At 39.7% G+C, this 13,397-nt stretch overlaps 1 protein-coding gene across 13 annotated transcripts in view; it reads left to right on the top strand.

The window, feature by feature from the left end:
* AFDN (afadin, adherens junction formation factor) overlaps positions 1-13,397 on the top strand; it is a 196,913-nt gene that overhangs the window by 161,757 nt on the left and 21,759 nt on the right. For all 13 annotated transcript variants that reach the window (XM_074990248.1, XM_074990249.1, XM_074990247.1 and 10 more), the window contains 6 exons: positions 7,647-7,712; positions 7,895-7,968; positions 8,544-8,662; positions 10,059-10,250; positions 10,536-10,627; positions 11,058-11,246. In XM_074990248.1, the coding sequence (XP_074846349.1) occupies positions 7,647-7,712; positions 7,895-7,968; positions 8,544-8,662; positions 10,059-10,250; positions 10,536-10,627; positions 11,058-11,246 (732 nt within the window). The remainder of the gene's footprint in view (positions 1-7,646; positions 7,713-7,894; positions 7,969-8,543; positions 8,663-10,058; positions 10,251-10,535; positions 10,628-11,057; positions 11,247-13,397) is intronic.

Here is a 13,397-nt window from a genome sequence, read left to right as displayed (position 1 = left end):
TGGCCTCCCTCTATATGAACCTGGACATAGTCTTGCCTGCGTTCTGTCCATAGTCTCATAAGATATAAGAAAAGAGGTGTGTACATGCTTTGGACATCTGGAGGGCCTTGGCTTTTTACCTGGAATTTGTTAAGCCCTTCTATAAGTTGGTGCTGCTTTTTGTCACCACAGTTGATAGAATGTCAGTCTCCGTGCAGCAGCTTTCCAACTAGGTCAGCTTGTGCATACGGACCTGTTACAAGCTGGCAAAGGTTCCTCTGCCACAGTTCATTCAGGCCCATTCAACCATGCCTTAAGACATCTTTAGCCTTCTTGGTGCACATGCCAACCCAGGAAATCTGTAAATCTGCGACAGAGTCCCCAGTCCACGTGTTTATGCCTGGCTACGCAGCGACTCCGCAAGCCAGAGAAAACACTGGGTTTGGCAGAGTTTTGTGTTGAGATCAACACGATTGTGAACTTCTACCTACTTACGTGGGTGCTGCTTGGAGTCACCTGATGTGTAATGGACATGAGCAATCACTCGAAGAAGAAAAGACTTGTTCCATAATTAGTGTTTTTGTGATGTCTTGCTCATGTTCATAATCCACTCTCCTATTCCCCTGTCAGAGATTCTGGCAGGAAGGAATTCCAGGAGTTAGTTGACTGAGCTGCTCCCCTGCTGGTACTGCTGAAAGAAAAACTTCTGCCACCGTGCATTTGGCGAGCACAGGAATCCCTGTAAATACACACTTACTGCTAACACTTTTTAAATACAGGAGTTTGGCTTGGTAATTGTGTTTGGATAATTTGTTTGAAATCTTAGAGAGAAGCCTGAGGCTTTCTTTATTGGTAACTTAACTTGGTTAAGTATGGGTATGGAAAGTCATTGGAATACCTTTTGATCAACTTTAAGTATTAAAATCTATTGCCCTTCAGAAATACTTGAAAGTATTGTGTGGGTCCAATTAGATATTGTGCAGAAGTTAACTACATTAACTCTTCTAATTTCTGTGTACAACTCTTCTAATTCATTTCTGTGTACTTCACAACACTTCACTAAGGCCTTATATGTCTATTGTCTATTATTCATTGGTCTGTTGTATGGGTAAGATAACTGACACATGGTATCAGACTGGAAATAGAACCTTGCTTTCTGATATGACAGGCCCAAGTCTCATCCCTTCTGCTGCACAGCCTTTCAGAAGGAGAGTGGAAAATTGTTGTTGTGGAACTCACGATAATGCAACGTTGTTCCCCTCTAGTGGGTTATACACTACACAGGGGATTGCGACTGCTACTGCCTGTGTGCTGCCACTCTCTAGATCGTCACCCTGTAGTGGTGAGTGGGCTTGTGTGTTCCAATGAACCCAAGAGTGATGCTGCAGGGTCTCGTGCTCCTAGCATGGGCACCCATGGCAGCAAGATCAAGCAGGGAGGGTCCAGACAAAGAACTAATTAGGAGGGTGACATGAAGATGTCCTCCTTGTTATCAAGTGACTGCCAAGAAGAAGCTTTTCTGATAATGGACCTTGCTCTTTTAAAGTGAGGACTCATGCATTTACATCTGGAGAAATCAGGATTGTTCCCTGCATGTGGTCCAAACAAGAGCATTGTTATACTTGTCTCTGTGATCTCTGGACCCTAGACTGTGCTGCCTTAGCAAGGAATAGAATTCCCAGGGATATTGATACACAGAATTAAAAAAAAAAATTCCCTAAATAGTTGTGTAACTCACTTCCAAAAGTGTGTGCTGTCTTTTCTGGGATGGTTTGGTCCATGCAGATTTACTGAGGTAGTTGAATTGGTCTGCACTACAGATCTGAAGGCTGTGGGTTCAAGCCCTTCTTACAACCCTGTGCTGGGGAGTACTTATATTAATGTGAGGACTCGAGAGTAATTGCTATAATTATTTTATATTGGAAAACAGTGTTGAAAATGTGAATGTTGTGCTCATTTGTGGTGGTGTATTTTAAGGCTTATGTTTTGGTTACTGGGAGCTTTTCCTTTAAGGACAATGTGTGGCACTTGGCTGGATGCTCAGGAGCGTCAAAGCAGTGGAAGAGAATTTCTCTTGTGTGCCAAGAGAACGTGATTTAGCCCATGTAAATTCTGAGCAGGTCCCATTCTTGTAAGTGCTAGTGTTATTCATTCAGTGGGGTTTGGCTCTTTAGTGAACTGGGCCTCAAATATTTTAGGTTAAGATTGTCAGTATGAATCCAGATAAGTTAAGGGTTAAAAATGAAGATTAATTTTTTTTTCTTTTAGTGGATGCTTGTCCCCCATATGAGATGAGTTTGGAGTGTCAGCTCCAATGTCACATTCTCCACTAAGAATTACACCAGCATTGTCTCAGTTGGCTAAGGAGCAAACTCTTTTCTCCCCTTCTCTCTCCCCCACCCCACAACACACTTGTAATCAGGGTTGAGGTACAGTGGAGGGGAGAGGAAGCTTGCCTTTCTGCAGCCTTGTAAGTAAAGAGAAGACTTCATTCACAAGGGCACTCCAGTCAACTTTCACTAGTACTAAATCAGTGTCAGGTTTCCTGACATGACATATAGGGCTGAAGAGCTCTTAAAAGAAAGAATCTAGTTCAGCCTCTTGCACTGAGGCTAGACCAACTATATATCAAGAGCATCTGTAACAGGCGATTGTCCAGCCTGTTCTTTAAAACCTCCCAAGGCAGGAATTCCACAACCTCTCATAGTAATCTATTCCAGTACCTTGTAGTTAGAAACACTTTCCTAATATTGAAGCTAAATCTCCCTTGCCGCAGATTAAGCCTATCACTTTTTGTCCTACCTTTACATGGCATGAAGAACAGTTACCAGCTTTTCTTTTTTGCAATTGCTGTTCACGTATTTGAAGACTGTGATTAAATCCCTCCTCAACCATCTTTTTCTCAAGACTAAACATGCCCAGTTTTTTTAACCTTTCCTCAAAGATCAGGTTTTCAAAACCTGTTATTTTTTTGGTGCTTTCCTTTGGTCTCCCTCCATTTTCTCTTAGCGTATAGAACCCCCAAACTAAATACAGTATTCCAACTGTAGCCTTGTCAGTGCTGAATAAAGTGGAACAGTTACTTTTCATGTCTTACCTACCAATCTTCTGTTAATAAGACACTGTTTATGGGTACTTTGCCAGATATTAAATTTTTATGCTGAAATTTTCCATGCTGGGTGTCTGCCTCAGGCTGAATTTTCTTCTAATAATTCAGTCAGAATGGTTCCGTTGCTTGAGAATGAGCCTAGGGAAAAATGTTCTTCCCGTCTTAAAGTTGTAGCAACTTTTTCTGTTTTGTCTTTGTGTGGCTTTAAGTTCTAAGTATCCTATTGTTTCAAGCAGGGACTTGAAATTTGTTGGAAGGTGGTTTTTGCCTCAAAGATAAGTCTTTGTCACACATTCTTAGGGCAGACACTTCTAAGATAGTTGCCTCTGCAAACTTAATTTGGCCCCCTTCTACATGGGCATTATGAAATTGTGCTTTAATTACATAAGGATATTACATAGTGATATTTTTTCCTCACAGGACCCGGGATTCATTGAGCACACATTATAGACCTGCTAAGGGGATGAATAGAGGAGACCATTTGTAGGATCCTTGTTTGTATTTTTAATAAGGCAGAGGATGGGAGGAAGGAAGGAAGAGAATGGTTTTAAGCTTAAGAAGGTTGAGTATTGCCTTAGTGGGTTGGATTTTGTCCCATCTTCTGCCATGCATTTGCTGTATGATGTTAATCAAGTCGCTTAAGCAGCACAATTCACAAGTGATTGTTAGTACTATGTTCCTCGTTTCCTGAGTGCTTAATTTATAAGGGGTCTGGTTTGTAGATGTGCTTAGCACTCTGTACTGCAACTGAAATCAGTGGGCATTGTTTAATATTAAAGCAATTTGAAAAATCAGCTAGTTATCTCTGATTGGACACTTAAAGTGAAAGTTTCCACCAATCTGTGTATCTGTTTCCCATCCAGAAAATGGGGCTAATATTGCCAATTTTGAGTGCTTTAGTTTGGAGCCTTCATTGCCTTTTCATGTAGGTTTTTGTATAATATAAAACATTTCATAAAATGTCACAGACAGATGGGAACTGCCCAAAAGTTGTGAGCTCTGCAGAGGGTTGAACTATTATATAACAATCCTGTGAAACTGCTGCTTGTAGTCCATTTGCATGTCATAATATTTTCACTGTCTTTATTTTCTGCTACCTTTATTGTTGAAGTACTCCTGCCTGAGAACCTGAACTTGTAGATTTATTAACAGGGTCCACATCATTCCTTTTGTTGCTATTCTGGGGTGACCACCTGTCCCATTTTTATTGGGACAGTCCCTTATTTAAGTTGCCGCATAGGCATCCTGTCTTTTTTAAGAGAGGTGGATATTGTCCTGTATTTTTGCAGGGATCCTGTTCCCTGGTACCTAGTGTCTCAGGGCAGCAACTTCTGCTACTGTGGAGCCCTGAAGCAGTGCAGCTGCCCAGTTCCCTCATGTCCTGTGTCTCAGGGTGGCAGTTACTGGTGCCAGGGAGCTCATCCACCGGGCAGCTGCCCTTCTCCCCATTGCTCTGCATCTCAGGGTGGCAGTTTCTGCTGCAGGGGAGCTGCCCCATTCCCCTGCACCCCACAGTGGCAGTCCCTGCTGCTGGCAAGCTCCGCGATAGGGGAGCTTGCCTCATGCCTGTTGCCCCACGCCTAGGGAAGGCAGCTCTTAGAGCAGGGAAGCTCCGCTCTGGGGCACCTGCCCCATTCCCTAACGTGCCAGCCCTGACTGCTAGGGGCGGCTGCTACATTCCCCGTCCCCAGTGTGGGAGGTTGCGGAGCCCCATGTCCTCTGTTCTCCCTCATCCCTGGTGCCTCCCTATCAGGAGGCTGTGGAGCCCCCGATCCCCAGTGCCTCACCTTGGGACAGCAGCCCTCATTGCTATGGAGACCTGACATGGGACAGCAGTCTCCCCATCCCAGGAGGCCAGTGTCTTGTCTTTGCCATAGGGCAATGTGGTCACCATAGCTATAGTTATTTTTAGCAAGACAAGTAGCGACAATGATACCGTTTAAACTTGGTGCATTTAATATGAATCCAGACTTTTTGTGACATTTTAAATAACCAATAAAACTGTTACATCTGTTTTCTCTGGACTTGTGCAATACGTTTTCCTCAGTTAATGGAGCATTGCTGACAGACCTCTTGGTTGAAAATAGGAAAAAGAATTAATACAAAAACTTAGTTATCATTTTTGTCAGTGATATTTCTGTATGGCTTTTCTAGTTATAGACAAATTTATCTAGTATTTAACAAGTTTTGGAAGTGAGATATCTTGGCATTATTGTTTTTCTTTGAAAATTTCACTTTCACATGCAAGAACGTTAAAATTATATTTTGAGAGGGGAGGAAAACCTGCGGAAAGAGTCTAAATTTCCCAAGTTAACTTCTGTAGACAACTCTTTGCTTAGAGAATTGAGTGAAATAGTTTGGTCTACAAAATAGTATTGTAAATGGTCTTATTTTGTGCTGCTCTTTTGTATACATTTTAGTATACATATTGCTCTGAGTAGTTTTGAATGTTAGTCTGCTGGGAGATCTGGCTTTTGCAGTCCTGATGTTTATCCAGATCAAAGTGCCTTATTTTCCATTAACAAATGCAGTTTTACTGCAAATCTACCAGCTCCCACCTGTGCTCCACCACTGTTGCCATCCTTCCCAACCCACTTGATGATTATTTTTTTCAACAAGCACTTTTGTGCTGTCTGCCATTCTGAGTATCATGCACAGGAAGAGCTCCCAGTAAACATGCTCAAAGCCATCGTTATGTGCTTCAGAAATCTGACAATTGCTCAGGCAGCTGCTGTACTGAGATTACGCCTACCAAACAGAACGTTTTGTATTTGTATAATTCAGCAGAAAATGTATTGTCATTTCTCTCAGTGCCGCTGGTAGACTTGTTGGAGCACCTAAAAAAAGTTACAGAGCACTGTAGTAAATAATTTCATGGGCATGAAAAACACATCACAGACTGTGAAATAAGCTCTTTCCTGTGAAATCTGATGTTGTATTTTTTTTTACTACAAATGCTTCCAGTAAAGGGGGACTTCTAGGTCCAACTTGGCAGGAGGGGAATAGGACTTCTCTGTCCCCTGCCTGCTCCTCTGAAGGCTGGGGGGGAGTGGGGAATAAACTAGAGCAGACCCACTTCCAGGTTTCTCTCCCTGCTTCAGGAGGCTGTCTAGGATGGGCCAGCAGCCAGAAGTTTCTGTAGCTGAATCAGATCTGCCCTGCTCTTGGAGCACCTGGAGGTTTGGTCTGCACTAGGGAATAAAGTCAATCCCAGAGATGCAATTCTGTCTATGCCTTTAGCATAGCTAGAATTGACGTATCAGGATCAGCTTTGTTCCCTGGTGTAGATCAGGGATCTGTGGACTCAGGCTGACTCCCTTTCTCAGTGTGATAACATGGAGTACTAGGGTCGACAGCCGAGCCCAAAGAGATCAGTTTTGTTGTGTCTTCATAGATGTGGTAAAATTGAATTCTGGAGGATCTATAGTGGCATGTTGAACGTGTGGTAAGCATAGACATCCCCTGAGTGTTAATTGCTGCTGTAAAGTATCAATAAGTTCTGCCAAATTTCACACAATCGTTCTTTATCTTATTGAAACGAGCTAATAATTGTATTTGGAAGAGGGGAGCACACCCTGTACGGTGACCCTGCAGCTGTGGACCAGTGGAGACAAGGGCCATGTCTACACGTGCCCCAAACTTCGAAATGGCCACGCAAATGGCCATTTCGAAGTTTACTAATGAAGTGCTGAAATGCATATTCAGCGCTTCGTTAGCATGCGGGCAGCCGCGGCACTTCGAAATTGACACGCCTCGCCGCCGCGCGTCTCGTCCCCATGGGGCTCCTTTTCGAAAGGACACCACCTACTTCGAAGTCCCCTTATTCCCATGAGCTGATGGGAATAAGGGGACTTCGAAGTAGGTGGGGTCCTTTCGAAAAGGAGCCCCGTCTGGACGAGCCACGCAGCAGCAAGCCGCGTCAATTTCGAAGTGCCGCGGCTGCCTGCATGCTAACAAAGCACTGAATATGCATTTCAGCACTTCATTAGTAAACTTCGAAATGGCCATTTGCGTGGCCATTTCGAAGTTTGGGGCACGTGTAGACGTAGCCAAGAAGTGAGTATGGGGCAGGAGGTGCAGAGCTTTCTGCAGCTGGGAGAGGTACCCAAGAGCAGCCGTGCAGAGGAAGGAGCAATTGTTGTCCCTCCCAGTCTGGTTAAGAATACAGCCAGGTCCTTCTCTTGGATTAATAAATGTACCCACAAAACTGCAAATTCTTTCATTAAAAAAGGATTTAAAATTGACTGTTAAGCATAGGTTTAATAAATCTGTGTTCTTGTTGGTTTATTAGTAGTCTTTTGATTATCATGGAACTTTTGCCTGTATTGTACTCTAGTTGCTACAGTTTCCAAGAGGCTTAATGTTAACACCTTTTCTTGCTTGCTTTGGTGTCATGAAGATAAACTGTTCTACATCGCTGGTTTTGTAAGCTGAGGAAGCTTTTAAATAATGACATCAGGGCTGATATATCAATGTAACGGAATGATTCAGATTCTCTGAGCACTTTCTTACAAAGGCGAAGATTTAAATATAACCTCATAAATGTCTTTGTCCGCAGGGTGCAGGTCAAGATAAACTTGGAATCTATGTCAAATCTGTTGTAAAAGGAGGCGCTGCAGATGTGGTTAGTAACGTTTGTAAATATTAAAATTGTCAGAATATCAAATTGCCAAATTTAGAGATTCCTTTAATAAAACATTTGTAATTTCCTTCATTGGGTTGATAAAACGTATAACATTTATCTTGATTAAGCCCATGTAAGGACTGTGTATATAAAGTCTCTTTCTTTCCTAACTGTGCAATTAGGATGGTCGACTAGCTGCTGGGGATCAGCTGCTCAGTGTGGATGGTCGAAGTTTGGTGGGCCTGTCCCAAGAAAGGTACAGTATTGTTTTCAAATTGTGTGAATTGAGGGTGCAACTACTCATTGTACAAACAGAGACAGGGCAGTGAACAAAGAGTGTGGTTAGTTTTGCCAAAAAACTAGTTGGATTCAGGATTATTTGTCTTTGTATTGGTTCCGTATAGCCTCATGAACGAAGGCGCCATTATTTTAGTATGTTCAGTACAAATATTCCTACAGTTGTGATAAAGGTATCCATATAAAAATATCATTTGTATTAAATCCTTAAAGTGTACATGCTCATTCACAATATAAAGTCTTTTAACCAAACTGGTCTTAGCTTTTGTCTTGAAGATTTGATATCTGGGATTTGGCTGTGGAAATTGGGAATAGTAACTGCCTATGTACATTCCCCATTTCATATTTGTAAGGCCTCTAGATGCTATTTTCTAATTGTCCAAAGAAGACAGTTGTCTGAAGCAGAATGCAAAAGGTCTGTGGTGACACACAAAATATTTTTGTATGCTTAGTTTAGCAACATAAAAATAATTGTATAGAGAGTTACCAGTTAAATACTATGCTTAGTTCTCTTCTGTTTGATTCCTGTCACAGGGCAGCAGAGCTCATGACAAGAACAGGGTCTGTAGTGACCCTAGAAGTAGCAAAACAAGGAGCAATTTACCATGGTCTAGCAACCCTGCTTAACCAGCCATCCCCAATGATGCAAAGAGGTAAAATAAATATCCAATTAACATTTCCATAAGACACGGCTGCAAATATAGAAAGACTGTGATTTGCCAGAAGCTTATGCTCCAAAACTGATGCTTATGAATATTTTACAAACACAAATGTGGAATGTAAAATTTAGAAATATTAGATATGTGGTCTCTTCCCTTCTCCAAAAGCTGTGATTCTGTAAAGAAACCACACCCATGCTTGATTTTTTTTTTTTTTTTTTTTTTTTTTTTTAAACCATTTAAATATTATTCTAAATGGGAATGCTTACTTGAATTGAAACCCTAGAATAAGTTTATCCCCATTGGTGAAAAGTTCCACAATTAAATATGAGCAACTTAGAAAATGTAGCATTTTAGTCCTGTAATTTACATGAGTTGCATAATTCATCACCAGAGTTTTGTTTGTGCTTCTGTGAGTAATATGGTGAGGATGGAGAAAACACATTTACATACATTCCTGATGATAGCAGTGGTTTAGCATTTTATACCCCAATTTTTATATTTAAAACAGATGTAGAAACCGTGGAATGGCAATGCAACTTTTCTACTGAGAAGTAAGCTTAGCTGTAACCATTGTTTAAAGTTACATTATAGATATAATTCTAATCATAAGTCAAAGTTTTATCAACACCTAAGTAGAAGTACTATTTAATTTATTTATGCATAAGAGGAATTACAATAAATGTAATGCACAAAAGGTGCAAGAATTCAATTAACTTTTTCTCCTTCTCCAAATGATCACTGATTGCAAAGTGACTGGTGCTTATGATTACCAGTAAAATAATTCTGAAACAAAAGAGAGGCCATTGGGCCATGTTTGGTCATAGATTTTTTTCACTGAGAATCCTATTGGAATTATACTTATTAATTTTTTTATATATGATCTTTGAAAAAGTTAGGATCTTTGGTATTTTTTCCATATAACTGCTTTGTCCTCAATATAAATTGTTTCAGAGGTGGAATTTTAATTACCAAGTAGCAATTTTATATAAATGTTGATTGTGTTATGAGATCTTGCTAAAGATTAATGCTGCAGTATAGGAAGGAGATAATTAAAAAAATAAACCCTCATTACCACAGTTTACATCTCCACCCCCAGACACCAAAAGCCTTTTAGATTAATTATGAGATTTCTTTCAGTAAAAGTGCATCTGGCTCTGACAAATATTGTGGCAGTCAAAAGCCTGTAAATCAGAGTAATCTTGAACTGTCATCATGACAGAATGGGATTGTGTATCTGAAGAATTCTAGTTTTTAAAACAGAACACATTTTACTAGAAGATTAATTTTAGCTATAAAAGCTAAGGAAAAATTTTAAACAAGAATAAAAGAGGGAAACAGTTGTTCAGTTAGACAAGAACAAATATTTAAAGGTCTTAATCTGTTGCAGTTTCGGACCGCCGTGGCTCAGGTAAACCCCGACCAAAGAGTGAAGGTTTTGAGCTGTACAATAATTCTGCTCACAATGGATCACCTGAGAGCCCTCAGCTGCCTTGGGCAGAGTATAATGAACCAAAGCTGTCAGGGGATGATAGACTGATGAAGAATCGAGCGGATCACCGCTCTAGTCCCAATGTAGCAAGTAAGCTAAACTTTACTTCTTTTTAAGAATAACTTTGTCATGCAAATTATTAAGTCTTTGAAATTTAAAAATAGGAAGATGACTTGATTAAAATGTAGACTACGTTTGAAATACTGAAATAGTAATAACTTAGCAAAATTTGGGGAAATTAGTTGATTAAACTGCTATTGCAACTAATTAGTGCTTTATTTTTGTCACGTTAGGAACTATAATTGGTGTGTTCTCTAACCTATGATAAATTCCTCTTACTGATGTTTAACAATGATTACTTCAACTTTGTAATAGATCAGCCTCCAAGCCCTGGAGGGAAAAACGCTTATGCTGCTGGAACTACCACCAAGATAACTTCAGTCTCTACTGGAAATCTTTGTACAGAGGTCAGAAGGGGAAGAAAAAGATTGGGCTGTTAACATCATTTCATTGTCAATATAAGCATTGTGTTTGGGTTAATCTGAGGTTTAATTGAAGGTTTTGAATAAAATTCACTGTTCCTTAATTTGGTATTCAGTCAGCACCAGAAATTGTCACAAAACTGCAGTTATTGCATTGCTATTCAAATTTTTGATAAGTAAATTTATGCAATAAACATTGCGCAGTTAGTTCCAGATCACTCAAACCGTGAGTCATAATTACTAGTCTATATTTGATTGTTCTTAGAAAACCTTAGAATGATTTGTTTGGCTGAAGCTGTAATTAAGAACATTCGAAAAATATACTTGTTAAAGCAAATAGAAGTTTAAGTCAAAGTGAATCTGGAGATAGCTGTATGATGGGTACATTTTAACCTATTCTCTCTGCCTTTTACAGGAGCAGACACTGCCCCCAAGACCTGAAGCTTATCCTATACCAACACAAACCTATACCAGAGAATATTTCACATTCCCAGCTTCAAAATCACAGGATCGAATGGGTCCTGTTCAGAATCAGTGGCCAAATTATGAAGATAAACCACAGATCCAGGCAGAGAGTAATCACTCAATTGGTGCTGCAATGCAGGTTAGAAATAATATGTTTGTTTAAAAAAAAATCTGTTTTCTGATTGTTGAAGACAAAGTAATATATTAGGTTTTTCTCTTTCAAAACACTTAATATTTTTATAAAAAGCAAAATAATGTTCCAGTCCCACAAGAAGATGTAAACAAACAGACCCCAGTGCGCATGTGCAATTTTGTAAGTGTGGCTTTTTTTCAGTTGCACTAGAGAAATCTGTAGTTCAAGATCCATCCAAGATCTGTAATGAAACGTATTTACTTCAGTCACTTGTAAATTTTGCCTCTGGTTTATAAAAGCAGTGCATTAATTGTATTTTTATGGAAACCATTTATTGTAGTGTCTAACATCCTCACAATGTTTAAAGTATGTATTCTCATAATACTGCTATAAGCTAGAGATATACAGTTACCTCCATTGTACTGAAGGGGAAACTGAGGCGCTGAACAATTTGCCCAAAGCCTCAGAGGAAATCTGCATTAGACCAAGTACTTGAGCCAGCATTTTCCCATCTCCCTTGCTCGTAGTGCCACCCATCATCTTGTTCCGTAAAACCACTAGGTAGAGTCCCTCAGCATTCACAGTACACACAAATAATGTTCAGAATTGGGTGCTAAAATCTAACGTAGCTTTTGGAAATCTGTTTTCTCAATTCTTGTGGGGAAAAGTAGGAAACTGAGAGTAGTCCTTACTCATGCCAGTAGTGCCACTGATGTCAATTGAATAGTCACTTGAGTAAGGATTGCAGGTAAACTCTTGGTGTGATGGTGCTGATATTTAGTTGGTACTTAGAATGCAGTTTCAGTTTTCACAGCTGTTAGTAATTTAGAGTGTAAACCCAGTGCTCATTTAACTTTCATGAGAGTTTAAGAGGAAATTAAAGTATATCGTATAGCTAATCTCTCTAAAAAATATTTCCGCTTAAACATCAACACTTATCTACCACCCACCCCAGGTTTGGACAGGTATTTGTTAGGGTTTTTCACAACCCATGTATCAATCAACTCTTTTCAATTTTAGTGTTAAAACTAGTTTTAAAAATCTCGCAGCAGTGTTTGTTTTAATGAAATCCACAAGTTGTTTTTTAGGGCTTTATTTTTAAAAAGCTTCATTTTCTCTCAGTTTCAGAATCTCTTCTGGTTAGTTTTTATTGTCAAATTAATTTCTTAGGAACAGTTTCATCTATACTATATTTGGAGTCCAGGTTATGAAAGTTGCAATAATTGACAGTTGACTTAAATCCTCTAAATGCATAAATCATGAGCAAACCATTTGGCTAGATGCATCCCCCCCAGTGCTTCTGACACAAGTAGCTGTGTGTTCTGAGCTTCAGAACTAATAGAGCATAAAATATACACCGTTTCTTCAATAACAAGGCATTCTTTTGAGTTCACTGTTAAGGTCATTGGTGAGGAAGAATAGAGAAGTTTTGAATTGTTAGTCTCCTCCATTCTCACTTGTTCAAAGTCTGTACATTCTTTGTCAATATTGAAAATTTTCTAACACTCAGAAATATCAATATTTGCTTAAAGAAAAAATTATAACATTTAGATACATAAATTTCATCATTTGAATCATGTCTGAGTATTTTTCATATTCAAGGTGTCTTGTAATATTTTCTGTGCAGTTGTAATAGTTAGTGCCTGACATCTTTTAAAATGCTTACAGTGTGCAAACTAATGAATGCTTAATTTTCCTGTGAGATAGATGAGTAAGGTGGGGACTTAAGCACACAAATCCTATAGCCCAAATGATTGCCACAGTGGCAAGAGAAGGGAGAATGCCACCAATTGAGTGGGTGGATGATTTTCCCCTTCCCTCAGCATGCTTTTTGTCTATGCTCATGGATGAAATATGTTTGCCAGCCCAGCAGGAGGCTGGACTGGAGACTTATTGGACTTGAATTACTGTTGCACGCTGCCTGTGTGTTTGTAAGCATTAGGGATCGCCCTGAGAACTTCTGTGGGATGTGGAGTTTGTTTGCGTGAGCTCTGCTTTGATTTCATCATTCCCTCAGTGTAGCTTGATAACTGTGTCTCAGAGCTTTACACAGTCTTCATGGGCTTGCATGGTTTAAAAAACACAATGATTATTGTGGTGTTGCTGACATTAAATTCTTGGGAAACTTGCTAGTTATGGAAGTTTTCTTCTTTACAA

The sequence above is a fragment of the Carettochelys insculpta genome, chromosome 3 (genome assembly GCF_033958435.1).
Source record: "Carettochelys insculpta isolate YL-2023 chromosome 3, ASM3395843v1, whole genome shotgun sequence".
NCBI classification, from domain to species: Eukaryota; Metazoa; Chordata; order Testudines; family Carettochelyidae; genus Carettochelys; species Carettochelys insculpta.
The sequence above is the reverse complement of the archived record's forward strand: the minus strand, read 5'-3'. Positions and strand labels throughout refer to the sequence as shown.